Source organism: Ctenopharyngodon idella, chromosome 12 (genome assembly GCF_019924925.1).
Source record: "Ctenopharyngodon idella isolate HZGC_01 chromosome 12, HZGC01, whole genome shotgun sequence".
In the NCBI taxonomy this organism is placed as follows: Eukaryota; Metazoa; Chordata; class Actinopteri; order Cypriniformes; family Xenocyprididae; genus Ctenopharyngodon; species Ctenopharyngodon idella.
Genome location: NC_067231.1, coordinates 21,352,707 through 21,371,813, shown reverse-complemented (window position 1 = coordinate 21,371,813; position 19,107 = coordinate 21,352,707). Strand labels below are relative to the sequence as shown.

The window sequence follows — 19,107 nt, the reverse complement described above, 5'->3', positions numbered from 1 at the left end:
TGTGGTGTCTCCTCCTAGCAACAACAATTGCAGCCATGTCACAAAATGGGTTAAGAGATGCTTTTTTGGATGTTAAATAATGGTGCAAATACCAGTAAAAAAAAAATGCTAAATTTTACCAGTAAAAAAAGCAAAATGAAATAAAAATATGAAATAAATTATGAAATAAAATTATTAAAAACAATATTGACATTTACAAACTAATGAAAATGACAAAAACTAAAAAAAAAAAAATACAAAGTTCTGTCCTGAAACTCTAGATGGCACAGGTTCTTAACTCAATCTGCTTGCAATCAGATCATTCTCTATAGGGCACAGCTGATTGGTTCCTGCTGCATCACTAGTCAATGAGCTTGCTGCTCAACCTTCAAATACTGGTCAGCATTTTGTGTAGCAGTTGTAGTGCGCCTTCAGAACCCTCCACCTTCCCCAGCTCCACCTGTATAGATCTGCTATGGGTAATTCATGTATGTTATATTGTACAGTAGCAGCATGTCTTACTTGCTTACACAGCAGCGTGTCGTGTATGTATTGGAAGTAACAAGTCCCACATTTGCTCTGCAGCAGCAGTGTAGCAGATCTATTCCAACATTCCAACAGATCCTAAGTCCAAACATATCAACATCGTCATATCCATTACCATGCCAAACACTCTGAGAGTTGTCATTATATAATTACTAAAACTTTAAAATTAAAATGAAAACTGAAAATATGAAACTGAAGTATCTCAATGATGCTAAAATCAAATTGTGTTATAAAGTCGTAAATAGGAGAACTACAATCGCAATTACGAGAAATACTCATAATTACAACTGTGAAATATAAAATTGCAAATGTGAGATCTAAAGTCACAATTATGACAGAAGTGTGGGATATGAATTTGTAAAACAAAGAAATAAAATCAATTACTTTGAGTGAGGCCCTAAAAGGGCATGGTGATGGAAAAAAATGAGAAAATTTATGTCAATGCTTTTTCATTGTCTTGCAAATGCTTTGCGCTCCCCCAAGAAACTTTGTGTTCGCTTACAAACCTTTTGAATTCTTTGCGGGCGTTTTCGGGGAATGCAAAAGTTTTTATGAGGGAACACAAAGATTCTTGGGGGAATGCAAAACTTATGCGAGAGAATGCAAAAGCATTGAAATATTTTTTTTTTCTTCCATCTCATATTTTTTCCATCACCATGTCCCTTTAGGGGCTCTCTAGACTTGCCATAAAGGGCCTTTAGTCATACTCAGCAAGGCCATATTTTTGACTTGAACAACCAGATCAAACAAAGTCCAGCAAAAATGACAGAGCAATCTTGAACCATGTGAAAATGTGAACATGGCAAAATGTCTGAGAGCAGCAAATGCCAGCGGACCGGCGCTTTGAGCTTAGCGGCTTTGAGATTTCTAATCGAGAGAATTGCTATCGACAGCTTGTTGATTTTGGTGAAATGTCACACTCAGGAAGCTCTATCGGGAACGCGACACAGGGCTGCTCTTGTCTGAGCCTGTTTTTTTAATGTCAGTGGACCTTCTGGGCTAATACAACAGTTCAGGGGCGACAGCTGTCAATCTGTGGGAGTAAAATGAGCCTGGAAAGGCTCTAATTGCTTTAAAACACGAACCAAGTCAATGCACTGCTGCTGTCTTTTTGTCTGATGCAGAACAGACATTGAAAGAGCACTGCTCTACTAAAAGTTTGTTCATATTACACCGTGTCCTAACTAGATGCGAAGCGATGCCACAACATATGATAAAAGGTATCACAACGAACAACAGAGGACTGTATTTTAGAAACAATTTTCAGTGACGTCACAGCTGGTAATGATTATGTGTTTTATTTAATGTTAAAAGAATTGAATGCGAGTTTGAACATCATGTGACATTTATAATGAAAGCGACAATGGATAATTCACCTCAGATCTTGAAAATAAACTAAAGGAAACAAGACTTTCAAACTGTAAACTCAATGTGAACAAACAAGTGTGTCAAGTGTCAACAAACAAGTGACAAGTCTGAAGACTGAACAAAACTTCAAAGCACTAACAGCATAAAACAGCACAAACAAAGTTCATTCATTCATATAATCTGTAAAAGTTCAAATTACACCTCTACACATTTATTCATGAGGCATCACCTATAAACCAGGAGTCTAAAAGCTCGTACTAAAACTGACACCTCCACTATACCGGCAAACAGCAGAAAAATGGGTCGCAGCTGTGCATACGGTGGACAGATAAATGTTGGGAGCAAACACTCTCACATTAAAATCTCACACACTGACAGACAGGAAACGGAAGCATTCACCAGCCCAAAATATCTGCTTGGATGGACACACATCTGGTCTTGTGGGCTTACAAGTGAAGACTCAGAGATAGATGGCTTTTACCATTTCCCTTCATAAACATGTCAAATAAAAAGCACAGCAATTATCCTTTTCACAATACTGAACAAGCATGTACTAAATCTCTCCAGTGATGCATCGTAGTTGATTTTCACATGAGCACTGAGAACATTTTAACTTGTAATGGAAATTGTTGCTTCTCAAGCTACAGGTTAAGCTACTCTTTTCAAATTGTTTGCTACATTACAAGCTAATGTTGAATATATGAACTATATCTCACTTAAGGTGACAATGTTAAACTTGAGCAACTTTTAAAGCACTAAATACAACAACTTTTTTATATAAACATATATATATTACATAGATATACACTAATGCTCAAAAGTCTTTCTATTCATCAGAGAATCTGGAAAATGCTTGTTTTCACAAAATATTAAGCAGCACAAGTGTTTTCAACTTTGATAATAAGGAATTTTCGGTAACACTTTATTTTTGGGTCTTTTAACTAGTTGCTTATTAGCATGCATATTACTAGAATAGTGGCTGTTTATTAGTACTTGTTAAGCACATATTAATGCCTTATTCTACTTGACCTTATTCTACATTCTTAATCCTACCCAATACCTAAACTTAACAACTATCTACTAACTATTAATAAGCAGTAAATTAGGAGTTTATTAAGGGTAAAGTTGTAGTTAATAGCGAATATGTGTTCCCAAATTTTTCACCAAATCAGCATATTAGAATGATTTTTGAAGGATCATGCGTCACTGAAGACAAGTAATGGCTGCTGAAAATTCATCTTTGCCATCAATGAAATAAAATTACATTTTAAAATAAAATAAAAAAGAAAGCAGTTATTTTAAATTATTATAATATTTCACAATATTACAGTTTTTATTGTATTTTCTTCAAATAAATGCAGACTGGATGACTTCTTTCAAAACCATTAAAAATCTTACCCCAAACTTTTAAACAGGGTAACACATTAGTTTAGGGTCCAATTCTCACTATTAACTTGTTGCTTATTAGCATGCATATTACTAGGATATTGTCTGTTTATTAGTACTTATAAAGCACATATTAATGCCTTATCCTGCATGACCATATTCTACATTCTTAATCCTACCCAATACCTAAACTTAACAACTACCTTACTAACTATTAAGAAGCAGTAATTAGAAGTTTATTGAGGCAAATGTTATAGTTAATAGTTAGTTAATAGTGAGAATTGGACCCTAAACTAAAGTGTGACCTTGAACAGTAGTGTATGAAAAGAAAAAAAAAAAAAAAAAAAAGAAAGATTTTACTAAATATTTTAAGAGACACCACTCACTACATGAACAGTTCTAATGCTGGGTACACACCACAAGATAATCGGGCTGATATTGGGTCGATTTCTCCCCTTCCGACAATCCTAGGTAATGTCCCGATTATCTTGATGGTTCTACAGATGATCTTATCAGATTTTGCTGTGTTGTGAGGTGTGTTAAGAGTGACTGAATCTACTCGGAAGAACGTCAGAGGCACCCCGATCGCGAATTCAGAATTCAGAGATCGCCTGATAATCTCCTCGGGGTTCCCCCCACACATCAGGATTTCTGATCGTATTCATTTACGATCAGAAATCCTGATGTGTGATGGGATCCCCGAGGACAAACACACGCACGCTCTGGAGATTATCACGAGAAACGAAACAATATCCAAAAGCGAGCTGACAGAAGAAGGAAGCATGACAAACACAGTCATGGTGCAGCACAAAGTAAAGACCGTGTTCCCGCCGTCTCCACAACATCACCCAAATCCTTTTCGTTTTTCCGTGAGTTTTCTGTCAAAATCATTCCAAACACATCATTGCAATTTCTTCCTGTCTATCATCTGCCATGTTTATTTATTCTGAAGTCTCGAGAGATTTTGCGAGATTTCCAGTGTTTACAGTCGGGACAGTTGAAAATCTGTTTGTGTGTGGTGTGCTGTCTTTGTCACATCACGGCACGCAACACACTATAGGAGAAAAACGGCTAAATCTAGGATTTTTTGTCCTCATGTTTGTGGTCTCTCACATTTTTAAAATCTAAACTAAAAGTTTTTTGAAAAAAGTTTTCAAAAAACTTTTAGTGTGTACCCAGCATAAAGGTCTGATTCACTCAAATAAATCTGACTTTCTATTGCTATATACTGTATGAGAGAGAAACATTGAGGATTGCACATTGATTACTACCTTAGTTCACAACTATCACTATTTGTAGGAAAAAATAGCTTGTTACTGGAAAGCCACACTTTTGCTGTGTAAGCAAAAGTAAGCCACTTTTAGTTAGTTACTCCCCTGGTGTTAACAAACTATTAGTAATGTCACTGTACTTAGCAAGTCAAAGCTATATGTCCCCAAACAAATCATAAACCAGCCAACAGGAAATGCAATGCTGTTGGATTATTTAGGATGAATCGCTTTCGTTGTAGCATTCCTCATTTGCAAGTCATTTTGGATAAAAGCATCTGCTACATAAATAAATATAAATATTTTTTCGATACATATTTAGAAAAAAATAACTCAATACAGATCAAGGAACCTGCATGGTGTTTGGTAGCATGCTAATTGGACAAATTAGTTAGCATGAACGCAGATATAATTGCAGCCCATGAGGAAGCTGAAGGTGTGTGACCTCAAATTACTGTAATTAATAATTCACTTTGACTAATTTATATACGGCTCAGTCAAGATGCATAGTGAACGGCAGGGCATTTAAATGCTAATTGCTTTGCAGCCAGAGAATCATTATGGACGCCTGGTTTATCTAATCTGCCCTCTGAACTGCTCACAGAGTCTTCTGCTTCTTGACCCTGCTCATGCGAGCTTAAAGGATCATACTCGGCTGAAACCGAAGTCTGTTTTCACCTCTGGACGTAATGAATGAAGCGAACAGCTTGAACTGAACTCAAATAACCTCTTTCTGTAGATTAGGCTAGGCAAGCTCGGAGCTGACAGCCAAGACAGTCAAGGGCTTCTAGAACTTCTCACTTCACTGTGCTAATTTGAACAAGGCCTTTATTTTTCTATTTGTCAGTAGAGTAAACTGTAGCATGGTTGTTAAACCTCTCCCAGGCCCAATTAGGGGAGCAATGCTAGCATTCATAGCCCAGATCTCGCTTCTGGTCTGGGAGGAAGAGGGGGCTGTGGTGATGCCCCTGGCAGCCCAGTCCTGGCAGCTCGCAGCCCTTGTGGCAGCAATATTAAGTGACTGCTGAAATTCATGGCCTGTGCAACCGTTTTATATGTCTAGGTGACGACCGGCTTTCATATGGTGCAGGCGTTCAGCAACACATTAGCAAATTGTGCCGTTTCATTATTCATTAGGGTGCCGTGGTGCAGGAACGCACCAGCCTGGTGTGAAAAACATGTGCGTTCCCTTTATGATGATAACTGGCAATTCTTGTGCTATCAGGATGAAGCTTCAATAACTGCTTTGCAACAAGCTATTATGCAAGTGTGAAATCACTTTTAAAGTGATGATATATGCAAGAAAATGATTGGTAACCTCTTAATGGCTAAAATATTAATTAATCAATTAACTTAATGAACTTTATGTTGCATATGTAAATGGATAGTTGTTACATGCTAAATTCTCAAACTGTCCTACTCAGAATTATTTAATAATAATTACATGCAGATTTTCTATTGATTGAGAGACTGTTCATTTTCGGTTCATTTAATCATTTAAAATAAACTAGTGATGAAGGCAAAAAGTGGATGATGAAAATGAATATTCATATACATTTTAACATAAAATCTTGATGTTGATCAAGTTGGATATGCTTGACACATTATATATCAAGCACCTAAATGCAAGCATGAGATGTGAAAAGATTTTGTATTATTTTACACCAACGTACCTTTAATGTACCCCATATACCCCAAAAATAAAAGTAATTTTTTCCATGGTCTTTCAGTAGGGTCCAAAACTCTGAGATCACATTGAAAATTTGTGATTTTTGTCATGTAAATCTGCAAATAAAAGCTTATAATATTCAAAATGACCAAAAGTAAAACAAACAAACAAACAAACAAAAAACACTATTCCTAGACCATTAATCATGTGACTAGATGTTCTTCCATTGAAGCACTGGACGCTCTTTGGATCATTTTCAAATCATGCTGAGACATTATCCTCAGGTTTTACACAAACTTGTGGAGTTCATGCATAAAATTACTGATAACACAAGTTGTAATGCATTTAGTATTGAACTTGAAAATGATGCATAAAAAAGCCTTTTCACTGATCATTTTGGACCCCACTGTACCTTTTACTATATAGTTTATATACTTTATGGTAACTACATTAATAATTTATGGAAAACACACTGAAATTCTGGGCATCAAATGCACAACTCTCCTCTCCATAACTGGCATTTTCTTTTCTCTCTTAATGTGCTGCTAAATTGATTCCACCCACACAAACAAGACATTCATAAACATCTGAAATCAGACATTCAAACTAGGCTGCTGCACATTGTTATCCAAACTATTACGACGTTTGGGTACAACACAGCTTTGAAACTGTTCTGTAACGTCTTCTGCCCACGCTCATCACCTTGGGCTAGACAGCGGCTTCGGCACGGCAGAGAGAGGGCAAGCTTGCCCCCTTATGGTCTCTTAATGAAGTAAACTTTCATATAGGGCACTCTAAAACCTGTAGAAAGCAAGTCTGTTGGGCTAGACCACTGCACCCCATCCAAATGAAAAGAAAATAGCCCTCCCCCGTAAGACAGCAGGCAAGTTCTCTTTTTGGCGTTGCTTGACTAAGTGGACTCTGTAATGAGTCTAGCCGCCTGATTAGAGTGATAGACATGCAGGAATCCGGCAGGCGCTGCCAGAGACCGCCACAACCAGGAGGAGGGGAGTGGAGGGGAGAGAGGACAGAACGTCTGAGAGAAGTCTGGAGGTAAACATCCCAGAAAAGTCCTAGCAGGAATGTAGATCTTATGCTGGACTGGAGTGCAGGAACTAGAGGCACTAGAAGGAGGGGTTGGAAGGTGGTGAGTTAGCGTACAATACATTAACTTTGAAGAGGTCTGCAGGAGATGAAATGATAGCTATTGCATGAAGATGAAAGCCCAGGAGAAGCTATGCTATTATCAATCAGCACTGATTGAAATTCATTACGCAATCATGTGTAGATGTTCGTGGAGATGCTATTGTAGCATCAATGAAGGTTCAAGTGGCTGTTTAGTAGCAATTATAGCAGGTCCATTTATCAAAGATGTTCTTTTGTCTAAAGATTTTGAGTAAATTACCCAGTAATGCCAAAAGCATTAACACATGAGTTTTATCTCTGATGAAACAATTCCTAGGAGCTAGCTGTTGGAATGATTGCTTTTATAAGCTTCTGGAGCTTCTATCACATTACATTGTACGCTTTGAGCCCCTTGAGCTAAAAGAATTTACCCTCAGACCAGCACTAACCAAGCACCATGGTAACCTGTTTAACCAAGGGCAATAAATTGCTGCATCGGTCTGTAACATCCAACATATCTTTTGTCAGATTTTTCTCTGCAATACTGCAGTTCTCTGCAATACAATAGTTGCATAGTTTCAATAGTAACATTGGAAATTTGGGACTCAAAATATTATTTTTTAAATGTTATGTAAACCTACTAAACAGATTTTTTTAGGATCTTGAATAATTTAAAACATCACTATTACTAGGTCAATAAGAAAATAAGCAAATTTATGACATCGATATTGAGTTTTGGGGTTTTTAAATAATTAATGACAGACAGACAGACAGATAGAGATAGATAGATAGATAGATAGATATAACTTGTTAAATATGGATATTTTTTTTACACAAACGCATCGCTTCTCTTCAGAAGGCCTTTATTAACCCCCCAGAGCCATGTGAAGTACGTTTATGATGGATGGATGTGGATGGAAGCACTTTCTTCAGCTCATACTTGTTGGTATCGCTCACTGCCATTATAAAGCTCGGATGCGTCAGGATATTTATTAAAATATCTCCAAGAGTGTTCATCAGAAAGAAGCAAGTCATATACACCTAGAATGGCTTAAGGGCGAGTAAAGCTTGGGCTTTACTTTTTTTTCATTTGAAAGTGAACTAATCCTTTAACTGATTCGTATAGCTGTTTTTCTTATAGATTCAGTACAGATCACCATCTTTTCATTGATTCATACTTACGTCAGAATATCAAGCCTTGCACAATAACTCAAGCATCGAAACAAATCTTCTAGCCTCCTGAATTTTATGGCCATCAGTGCTGAGAGTGATTGACATAACCTGGCAACATAATTGCAGAAAAAGTGCTGCAGACGGCCTTCCAGACTCGCTTTCAGGTACATTTCGATTTTAAAGGCTTTACTATTCACCATAACAAAGGAGCTCTCCACTGACATTTTCCATGCAGTCATGCCTGAGCTGTGACCAGGGAAAAATTCTGGAATATCTGTGTAACTGTGTTTTCTCCTGCTATAGGGCTATAAAGTTTGACAACTCATCCAGAAGCATTCTGGGAATGAAAAAACGGAACTTAGGTTGTGGACTGGACACACTTCTTTTCTTTTCTTTTTTACATCCACATCACTTCTCAGAAATCCTTCTGGCCCAAGAATTCAAACGCATTGCTTTATCATGCCATGCAAGGTGTAAAAAACATCTGGGTGACATAAATATTCTGCCCATGGTTTGAAAACAGAACAAACGCACTTAAATATATCACAACTCTCTCATATTTTTGGTCACAGAGCAATTTCATGGAACAATTGTTAAGAAATTATAGGAGAGCTAGGAATGTATGAATAATGAAATTTATGTTAAACTAGTAGGAAATCATCTCCAGCTGGAATGTAAATTTCCACTCAATCTTCATAACGTATGCAGATTATCAATGCGCCTTGAGCCCTATTATTTTGCTAGCCAGGGTGGAGGGACCTAAAGGAAGAGTGCACACAACACTGAAAATGCTGTCATTATTTACTCACCCTCATGTCGTTCCAAACCCACAAAGATAAAAGAAGATTTTCTTTACATAACTCTTGCCATAATTCTAGGGACTTTGTCTTTCAAAATCAAAAAAGGACCAGTACACTCTCAAAAATAAAGGTTCTTTATTGGCATCTATAGTTTAATGAAGAAGCTTTAACATCCATGGAACTTTACCATTGCACAAAAGTTCCTTTATAATGGAAAAAGCTTCTTTAGGTTTTTAAATTGTTCTTCACACTAAGAAAAAAAAAAGGTTCTTTTAAAGGGTTAGTTCAGTCAAAAACAAAATTTATGTCATTAATTACTCACCCTCATGTCGTTTCACACCCATAAGACCTTCGTTCATCTTCAGAACACAAATTAAGATATTTTTTATGAAATCTGAGAGGTTTTTTATCTCCTGCTGACGCAGGAGCCAGCCAATAATGAGCCGGCGTTCTGACGTAGAACCTGGTTTCTATGGGAGATGAAAAACCTCTCGGATTTCATCAAAATAATCTTCATTTGGGTTCTGAAGATGAAGGAAGGTCTTACGGGTGTGGAACGACATGAGGGTGAGCAATTAATGACAGAAATTTAATTTTTGGGTGAACTAATCCTTTAAGAACTGTTCACTGAAAAGTTCTTTGGTGAACCAAAAATTGTTCTTCTGTGGCATCACTGAAAATCCGCTTTTTTATTTTTAAAAATGTAACATAAATGCAGTTCACATTGCAGGTTTGGAATGATACAATGTTGAGTGAACTTTTTCTTTAACGCTCTTATGAGACTTGTATATTCAAAGCAAGCATTTTGCTTCTAGCTCCAGATGATCTGCATCTACATTTTTACTGAAACATACATACATACACACATAAAGTTTATATGCAAAGTTTACTACCTGGCCAGCAGAGGAATCGCAGGGATAAAGTGCCTTGCAGGATACCACATTCCTCCTTTTGATCAAAAGGAAGCAGTATCATAGAGCGTCTCATATGGGTGATATTTGTCACTGCATTAACAAGTAATTCTGGAACCTTCTCAACACAGATTTGCAACTATAAATATGTGCAACCATAATGGTGCTGGAATTTGACATTTTGAATGTTTTTCTGATGGGCTCGCTATGGTTGTCATCAGTGACGAACAGCGACAGCAGCAATGTTTCCTACCACACACAGTTCTCAGACACACATTATTCTTCTTTATTGCTTTTCCATGGCTATCTATCCCAATGAAATGACAAAACAAACTGAAAAGTAAAACCCAGCCCCATCATAATTTATTTCTAATTGTACTATTACCTATATATTTTCTACATTTACGTTTCGACTACAGACCTGATCTCTCCGAGCAATACATTACACTTATGTAAAAAATTAACCAATATACAATACACTATTTATCAAACACAGAACACTTGTTACAGTGCCACTGTTCCTAGCACTTTTTTCCCCCAAATGCTTTTAATTTTAAATGTGTTCCCTGACAAAATCTTATCCATTGTGAATACCAAGTTCAAATATATAAAGCCCATCTTGAAACAAATTATATAAATTGCAGTGCGCACAAGATGATATCAGTGGTAGGCCTATATTATTTCGCCAACAATTGTTTAATGACATCTCCTGAGATCTAAATGAACTCGTTAAAGAAGAAATGCAAGCCAAACTAACCACACTAGAAAATAATCACAATCAATTTTGTTTTCAAGAACAGCCCAATTACACTTAATGACACAAACAAGCAAGGAAAATCTGTTATGCAATTCAAAGATTCTCTAAGTTACCAAGGTGTCAACACAATGATGTCTTGCATACAATACTTTTAAAATGTTACGTAATCTGACTTTGAAACAAGAAGAATCCAAATTCATTCATTCATTGCTATGGAAGCGCTGGTGACTGTATAGCAGAATGAAACCTGAACTGATGGGTGTCTGTATGTGTCATGTATCCAACTGAACCATATCGATTTCCTTCACTGGGCCCTAACAACAGATTCCTGTGGTTCCATGAGCTTGCATGCATTTACTCATGCATTTCCACACATCATTGATATTCAACATTGTTGACATGCAAAGGGATCTGATACCTCACAATATTTATTTACTGTTCAAATGCATTATGAAATCTATTGAATTTTTTTCCCTGATATTTCCTTCCTGACATCAGCATACTAATTTCTGGATAATTTATGTTTATATTCGACCGAACAATGTTGGGGAGTGATCAACAAAAAGTCGCTACAAGCGTACGTTATTTATTAGCGCAACAGTAGATCAGGAGCAGAGCAGCTACTTTTTCCAAAAAGTAGTGATGTTTCGCAACAAATCACTGCATGGTATATTATATTATATATGGTATATATATACAAATGGTCTTTTATCACAAATAGACCATTTGGGTGTTTGCAAACAGTGATGATGTGTTTTGTGGGCGGAGCCTACCTGGTGGCAGAAAATGCCAGTTCTGAAGTGGAAATCTATTGAAGCCATGGAATAAAAGAATTAAAATGGTAATTTCGAGGTTTATATTTCACAATTCTGACTTTTTTTGCCATTCCAATTTATATATCCTTTTCTGAGAAGAAAAATCAGAATTGCGAGAAATGAACTCGATATTCTGCCTTTTTTCCTCTGAATTGCGAGTTTATATCCCGCAATTCTGACTTTTTTTTCTTAACATAAACTCGCAATTGCAAGTTATAAAATCTGAAATGGGAAATATAAACTCGCAATTGTGAGAAAAAAGTCAGAGATAAAAATGAGATAAAAATAAGAGATAAAAATTAGATAAAAATATGAGATAAAATGTGAGATAAAAATGTTATAGGTTTAAATTTTATCTATGTAAAATGTTATAGGTTTAAATACCATTAGGATAATTGTCACCGGTTTCATCAGTCTGTCTGTTTAATGGCTTGCAAACATAAATGTCTGCATTTAGCTTCTGCGTTTAGCCTTCGACAATGGTCTTTTCCGATGTTGACATCCAAAGGTACAACAAGACATTTTTCTTATTATTCTGTGGATCTCGTCCGTGATTCTCCACTCATTACCACATTATTTTCTGCAACCACAATGCGCGCAAAACTGCAGTGAAGTAACTGTGACATCTGCTCCCAAATGGTTTATAACGCCTTTGAACTTGAGTCATGGTGGACTTTTTTACGTGTGCGTGTGGCAGAAAATGACAGATCTTAAGTGGAAATCTATTGAAGCCATGGAATAAAAGAATTAAAATGGTAATTTTGAGTTTATATTTTACAATTCTGAGTTTTTCTCGCAATTCTAATTTATATATCCCAATTCTAAAGGGAAAAATCCGAATTGCGAGACGTAAACTCGATATTCTGCCTCTTTTTCCTCAGAATTGCGAGTTTATATTCTGCCACAAAAAAGTCCACCATGACCCATGACTTGTGCGTGCATTGTGGTTGCAGAAAATAATGTGGTAATGAGTGGAGAAACATGTCTTCTTGTACCTTTGGATGTCAAAATTGAAAAAAGGTAGTCTACCGTGCTCAAGAGCACCCCCTATAGAGTGCAACAGTCAGGTTCTGAAAGTAAAAATTCCATTCATTTTCTCTACAGGGAAACAGATTTTGAACGATAGCTTGTAAACCTTTAAAGACAGCCCTTCTGTGAGCTACAAGGTTGTTAATCCATGATATTGGCGTCTTCTGAAGCTGTCAGCCTGCATTATTTCAGCTTATTTTTAAGATAATCGTGCTTAAAAGCAGAATTCTTAGTGAAAAACTAAATTGTCCATGATTCTGTTCAGAAAATCACACCAATCGGAGTAAAAAAAAAAAAGTAAAACGTGCCAAAATAGCTCTTTAGCTCTGCCCACTCCTATGAAGCACTGCGAATGACGTAATAGAGTCGATCTCTCTACACTCTCAAAATACTATATATATACACATATATATATATATATATATATATATATATATATATATATATATATATATATATATATATATATATAATATGCACATAGATATAAGCATATTTTGCAATAAACTTAAAGTATATTGCTTTTATATATATATATAATTAACATTTGTAAATGAGTAGTTTTATATTTCTCCATTGTTTTTAATTCGACTATGCTGTTCGCAATGCTTCATGGGATTGTAGTTCTGTAGTAGCTGATTGGCTATGAGGTAAATTAGTTTCATACAAGATAAAGTTTGGTTTAATCCATTCATTCTGAGAAGTTCGAATTGCACAGATCTCATTGCTATTCATAACCATGATCATTTGAGGCCAGCTCATAAAAGCATACATTACAAATGCTTCTTTATCTATCCCCTCTTAACATATACATTAATACAGTAGCCTATACATAAAAGCTTTTTCAGAACTGCACAGAAGTAGCTTTTTAAATAAGGCAAATGTATGCAGATCGAATTCATGTTCTGCAAAAGTCCCTAATGTAAGGTTACAAGGCAATGCGTCCTCAAAGCACTGACTCACTGGTGTAGGATGACAGATGAGTGTTCGCTGAATAGAAAGCCATGATCAAACTCCAGGATGAATTCTGGGCAAGCATACCTCTGTTTTGAACGGTTACACAACTGAATGTCTATGAAGAACCTCACGGCAATAACGCAGCAGCTGTGAAACTGTCAAAACACTGTATGTGCTACATCAATATCCGCCTACAAAGGTGGATAAAGCTAAGAGCTGTCCTTAAACACAAGAATATGTGCGAGTAAACAAACAAGACATTGCAATAAACAAGCAACAAAGGGTCCATTTGTAACTTTGACCAATGTGGAATTCCTTATAGTGTCTATATCTAACCTCTATTTGACAGCAATATGAGACATCTCTACCACTCACATTGATGTTCCTGAGTTTCTTCTTGCCCCTCTCCAGTCGGCTGAGGAGTCTGTGATGTTCACTAGGCGTTTGCTGGAGAAGGCGGTCATCGACGGATATGGTCTTCCTAAGAGCCTCTCGATCCCTCCAAAGCTCTGGGACACGGCTCTCTAAATTCACAGTCCGAGGGAAGCGCTTCACTTCCGACAGAGACGACGTCTCCCCTCGGTCGTGGTCACGCAGCACTGACCCTGAAAGAGAGAAACAGACACCTCAGGTGATAACTGACACCCAGAGAGAAAGAAAACACTAGATAATGAGGACAGAACCAAAACCTCTCCCCACAAGAACACACATCTTGAAGCGTTTGTGGTTTTCATACAATCCAAAAAATATTTAGGCCTAAATTTAAGATTTTACATATTTGAATTGCATATAAAATTTCAGTCAGTTTGGATTACACACATTACACACACAGCAAACTAATAAACTTAAAGTGATGCAGATTTGTCAGTCATACATAAGTGAAACAGGAAAGAGACAGGTAGGATTTCTGTAATACTACTAATAAAATGAATGTTTTACATATACACAATAACCAGGTTTATATATTTATCATCAATAAATCCAATTTCTTTCAATCTCATACATTTCAACTAACTGAATATTGCTTGTTCCACAGCTACACTGAATTGTTACAAAAACATTGTTGTTTTAAGTTAAAAAAGTAAGTTACCTGGTTGCCTTAAAATTTTGAGTTCACTGAAATTAAAAATTTGAGTTAATACAATGAAGGCGATTGGTTTTATCAACAGAAACTCAAAATATTAAGTTATCTCAACCACATTAATTACTGAAGTTGATTTGACAAAAGAAAAAAAATGTTGTTTTAACGAATCATGAAAATATTTTTTTTTACAGTGTAGCCATATTTTAAACATGTTCATACTTGTGAACTGAATACATTTTATTGTTTTCACAGTGAACACATTAATGCTGATTTTAAGCTATTTTAATAAATTAATTTAATTATTATTATTTAAATAAAATCAAATAGATGCAAATAGGTAATAATAAACTATGCCATGACTTTTTGAGCTTTGCCTGTTCCATTTACTGTATGTATGACTGACAAATATGCATTCGTTTATTAATGTTAAAACTGTGTAATCCAAAAGGATAGACATTTTATATGCTGTTCATATTCATATATATATATATTAAATATTTGCCTAAACTTTTTTTTTTTAAGTGTAGAAAACAAGGGAAGGACAAATTTGGTACAGTATGAATGAGAAATCACTTAAAGAAGGATTAAAAATTATGACTAGGCAATTCTATCCATTTTGTAATACCATTTTAAATAGCCCATCATCCCAGTTCCTCTCGATTCTCATTTGAACTGCTCTGATTAAACTTCCCACAGCTTCTCTAGTGAGTCATGTCTGCAACAATTTCACAGTAATGAACACAGCGTAAAAAATAAATAAATTACCAACTATTGCACCACATAGATGAATAAAAGTCAGTTAAATGCGTGAAAATTCACCTCAAGTAACATTAAACTGTAAAGTATAAAAGTATCTTAAAGACTTTTTTTGTAAACTGGAGGTTTATAATGTAAACACACACACGTGCACCGTATGCCACTAGGATTGTAAGCGGGGTGTTTGGTTTCTTTGTACCATCAGCTGGTGGGCAGCAGATCTAGCTCTTCATCCACTGAGCTACTGCATTGTTCTGTCTCCTCAACTTACAATTAAAACTGCATGAAGACGTCGCTGTTATTGTCTTCCCCTCAGAGACTGTTGCGAAGTGAACCTCCTCTGGAGCAGATGTCAAATAAACATTTATGAATTCGGTGTTATAGCTAATCCACTGTTTTACAACAGATTTTAATGGTGTTCTGACAAAACCTTAACCATTCTGGTAACCGAGCTCAAATATACTGTATGAAGCCAGTTTGTGAAAACAGTCAACAAATTGCATAAATGTGCTACACACAGATTATATCAGTGGTACATTATTTCAGCAGCACTTGTTTAATGACAAAATGGAGATGAATTTTAAAGTAACTCCCTAAGGAAAATACACAAGCCAAACTGAACAACAAAAAGTACAATGATGATATCAGATAGTACTTGATATATGGGTGTTTTTTCCACTGACATGCACTTTTATGTTTATATTTCTTTTTGTTTTATAAAGGTCCTAATGATCAAAATGGTCAAAATGACAATGTGTAGACACACTTCATTTAAGTTGATTTTCTGAAAGTCCACAGGGCAAAGACGTGCCCATATTTGAAAAAAACAACAACAACATATATAATGGTATTAAAGTGGTCATATAATGCCACTTTTACAAAATGTAAAATAAGTCTCTGATGTCCCCAGAGTGTGTATGTGAAGTTTTAGCTCGAAATACCCCACAGATCATTTTTTAATGCATGTTAAATTTTTCACTTTTTGAGGGTGAGCAAAAACGCTCAGTTTTTGTGTGTGTCCCTTTAAATGCAAATGAGCTGCTGCTCTCAAGAGGGCGGAGTTTCAAGAGCTCGTGTTAGCAGCGCCGATTACCTCACGCAGACTCACTGAAAATGTCAGAAACTGTTCAGCCTTTTATGTTCAAAACGGAGTCAGACATTGATGAAGAGACTCAAGAAGAAGTGACAACATGTAGAAAGCAACAGGACGTTTCTGAATGGTTAATTGATGAATTTATGTAGCTAATGTGGAGTTAACTATCTTAAAGTCATTGATTAGCATACTCTGTCATGATAATCTACAAATCGCTCATGTGGGAGCTGTTGTAAGATGCCTACAGAGCCAGAGAATATATGCTGCATGAAGATATGGTTGGTTTAAGTTTAGTTTGGTATGGTTTAGTTTAATTACGGTTATAACTTGTCATGTTGTTATCTTGCTTTTATGACATGCTATTGCATTTGTGTTACGTACTGTATTGCAATAACATGGCCTCACCCCCTTTGTTGCGTGTTCTCGGGGGCAGGGTTTATGTAAATTTTATGTAAATTTTGTCACCAACCCGGGAAAAAGCTCGTTGTAGTCCCTACCAGCCGTTTGTTGTAGTCCTTAAACAGAGAATTCTTTAAAAGAAAATATCTCGCTTTGCTTTGAACTTTGAGCGTCCTAACTTTGCAGATGTAGTTTGTGCTCTAACAGCAACATTACACACTAACAAAAGTTTAAAAAGTGAAATCATAATGAACCACCCCTTCAAATGATTAACATATTCATGTACCACTGTATTTACATGGCACTCCAAGGTACTTCAAACAATACCAAATAGTATTACCATGTTCCAGAAAACCATGGTAGTACTAGTAGAATGGTATTTTAATGCTGAACTGCCAAGATTAATGAACCACACCAGAAAATAATCACAGTCAATTCTCAGACCAATTTACTGCACTGTGTGTTTCATTGACAAATTCACAAAAACCAAAATCCAATGAAAACCTCAGCATATTATGCCATTTGAGGATTCTCATTAGTTCCCAGGTGTCATATCAAGTGTGGATTGCATGCTACAGTCTTAAACTCTTATGTAATCTCACTTGTCAGATACATAGACTTGAACTTTGTTAGCTCATCACTATGGAAATGATGGTGACTGTAGAAGAACGAAACCTAAAACTGATGCGTGTCTGTGTGTGTCATGTATCCAACTGTACCATATCAAGTTCCTTCAATTGGTCCCTAACGACAGATTCCTGTGGTGTTCTGGCTACCACAACTAGACATTATTTTCACATCATGAGCTCGCATATACTCATACCATCTGCTTTGATGCGTTCGCAGCATTTCCACACACCATATTGATATGTGACATGCAAACTACACTATTAAAACAATATATTATTTTGCCAACTGATGCTGTTTGTTGCACTCAGATATTCATACCTCTGTTAGTTGTTTATTCTATTTATTTTTACTCAATATTCAGCTTTCTAGGACACACTGATGAGTCACCAACACAGTAAAGAGATTTGAGATTTAATCCCAACAGTCTGATGTCAACATAGATTCATAACCAAGCATCTCTGTGTGGTGTGAAGCTGTTATATCACATCACCTGCGGTGACACTATTTGTAAACCCTCCTACAGCTTGAGTGAAACTCCACGGCTGAGCGCACGTAAAAAAAAGAATGAGCCTGAAAAATGGTTTTTCAAATGACCCCACTTTAAAGTCAAATAAGTGATCAAAACACAAATTATAGGAGTGATCCAATTTGTCCAATTACCCATTTTGTTTGAGAATCATCCACGGACGGACACAAGGATGTCGGCGTGTTGATGAAGCGCTGAGTTTGTCTTTCAAGCGCAGTCGAGAGTAAAGCATTTGATAAGTGTAATTTAACACCAAGTCCAACTAAATTAAAGACGTGAGAAGAATCTTAAGACCTTAAAACAAACCACAGCTGGTGCTAATGATCCCAGTTTCCATGACAACAGTTTGGGCTCCATTTTCATCATTCTCAAAAGCAAAGGGTAAAGAGGTGCTGGCTCTAGGGTCACTGGTCTGTTCATTCATTGGGAAGGCCATATTTCATGCCAAAAGACACAGAGCATGTCAATGAGTGTCATTAGAGGAGGACGACCCTATATTAGCCATTATAAGAAAGGTTAGCAACCTATTTGCTGATATTGTAGAGGCTTTTAGGGAGATTTTATTACATTGCTACTGTACAGAATTAAAGGGATAGTTCACCCAAAAATGAAAATTCTGTCATCATTTACTCACCCTCAAGTTGTATCTTTTTTCTGCTGAACACAAAAAGAAGATATTTTGAAGAATATGGGTAACCAAACATTCGATGGGGCTCACTGACTTCCATAGTATGGAGAAAAAAAAAAAAATACTATGGAAGTCAGTGGGGTCCATCAACTGTTTGGTTACTGACATTCTTCAAAATATCTTTTTTGTGTTCAGCGGAAGAAAGAAA

The 19,107-nt window shown here is 36.2% G+C and overlaps 1 protein-coding gene across 5 annotated transcripts in view; it reads right to left on the bottom strand.

Moving 5' to 3' along the window:
• The window catches only part of ankfn1 (ankyrin repeat and fibronectin type III domain containing 1), an 88,292-nt gene that overhangs the window by 59,385 nt on the left and 9,800 nt on the right, over positions 1-19,107 (bottom strand). For all 5 annotated transcript variants that reach the window (XM_051915124.1, XM_051915126.1, XM_051915123.1 and 2 more), the window contains one exon: positions 14,159-14,388. In XM_051915124.1, the coding sequence (XP_051771084.1) occupies positions 14,159-14,388 (230 nt within the window). The remainder of the gene's footprint in view (positions 1-14,158; positions 14,389-19,107) is intronic.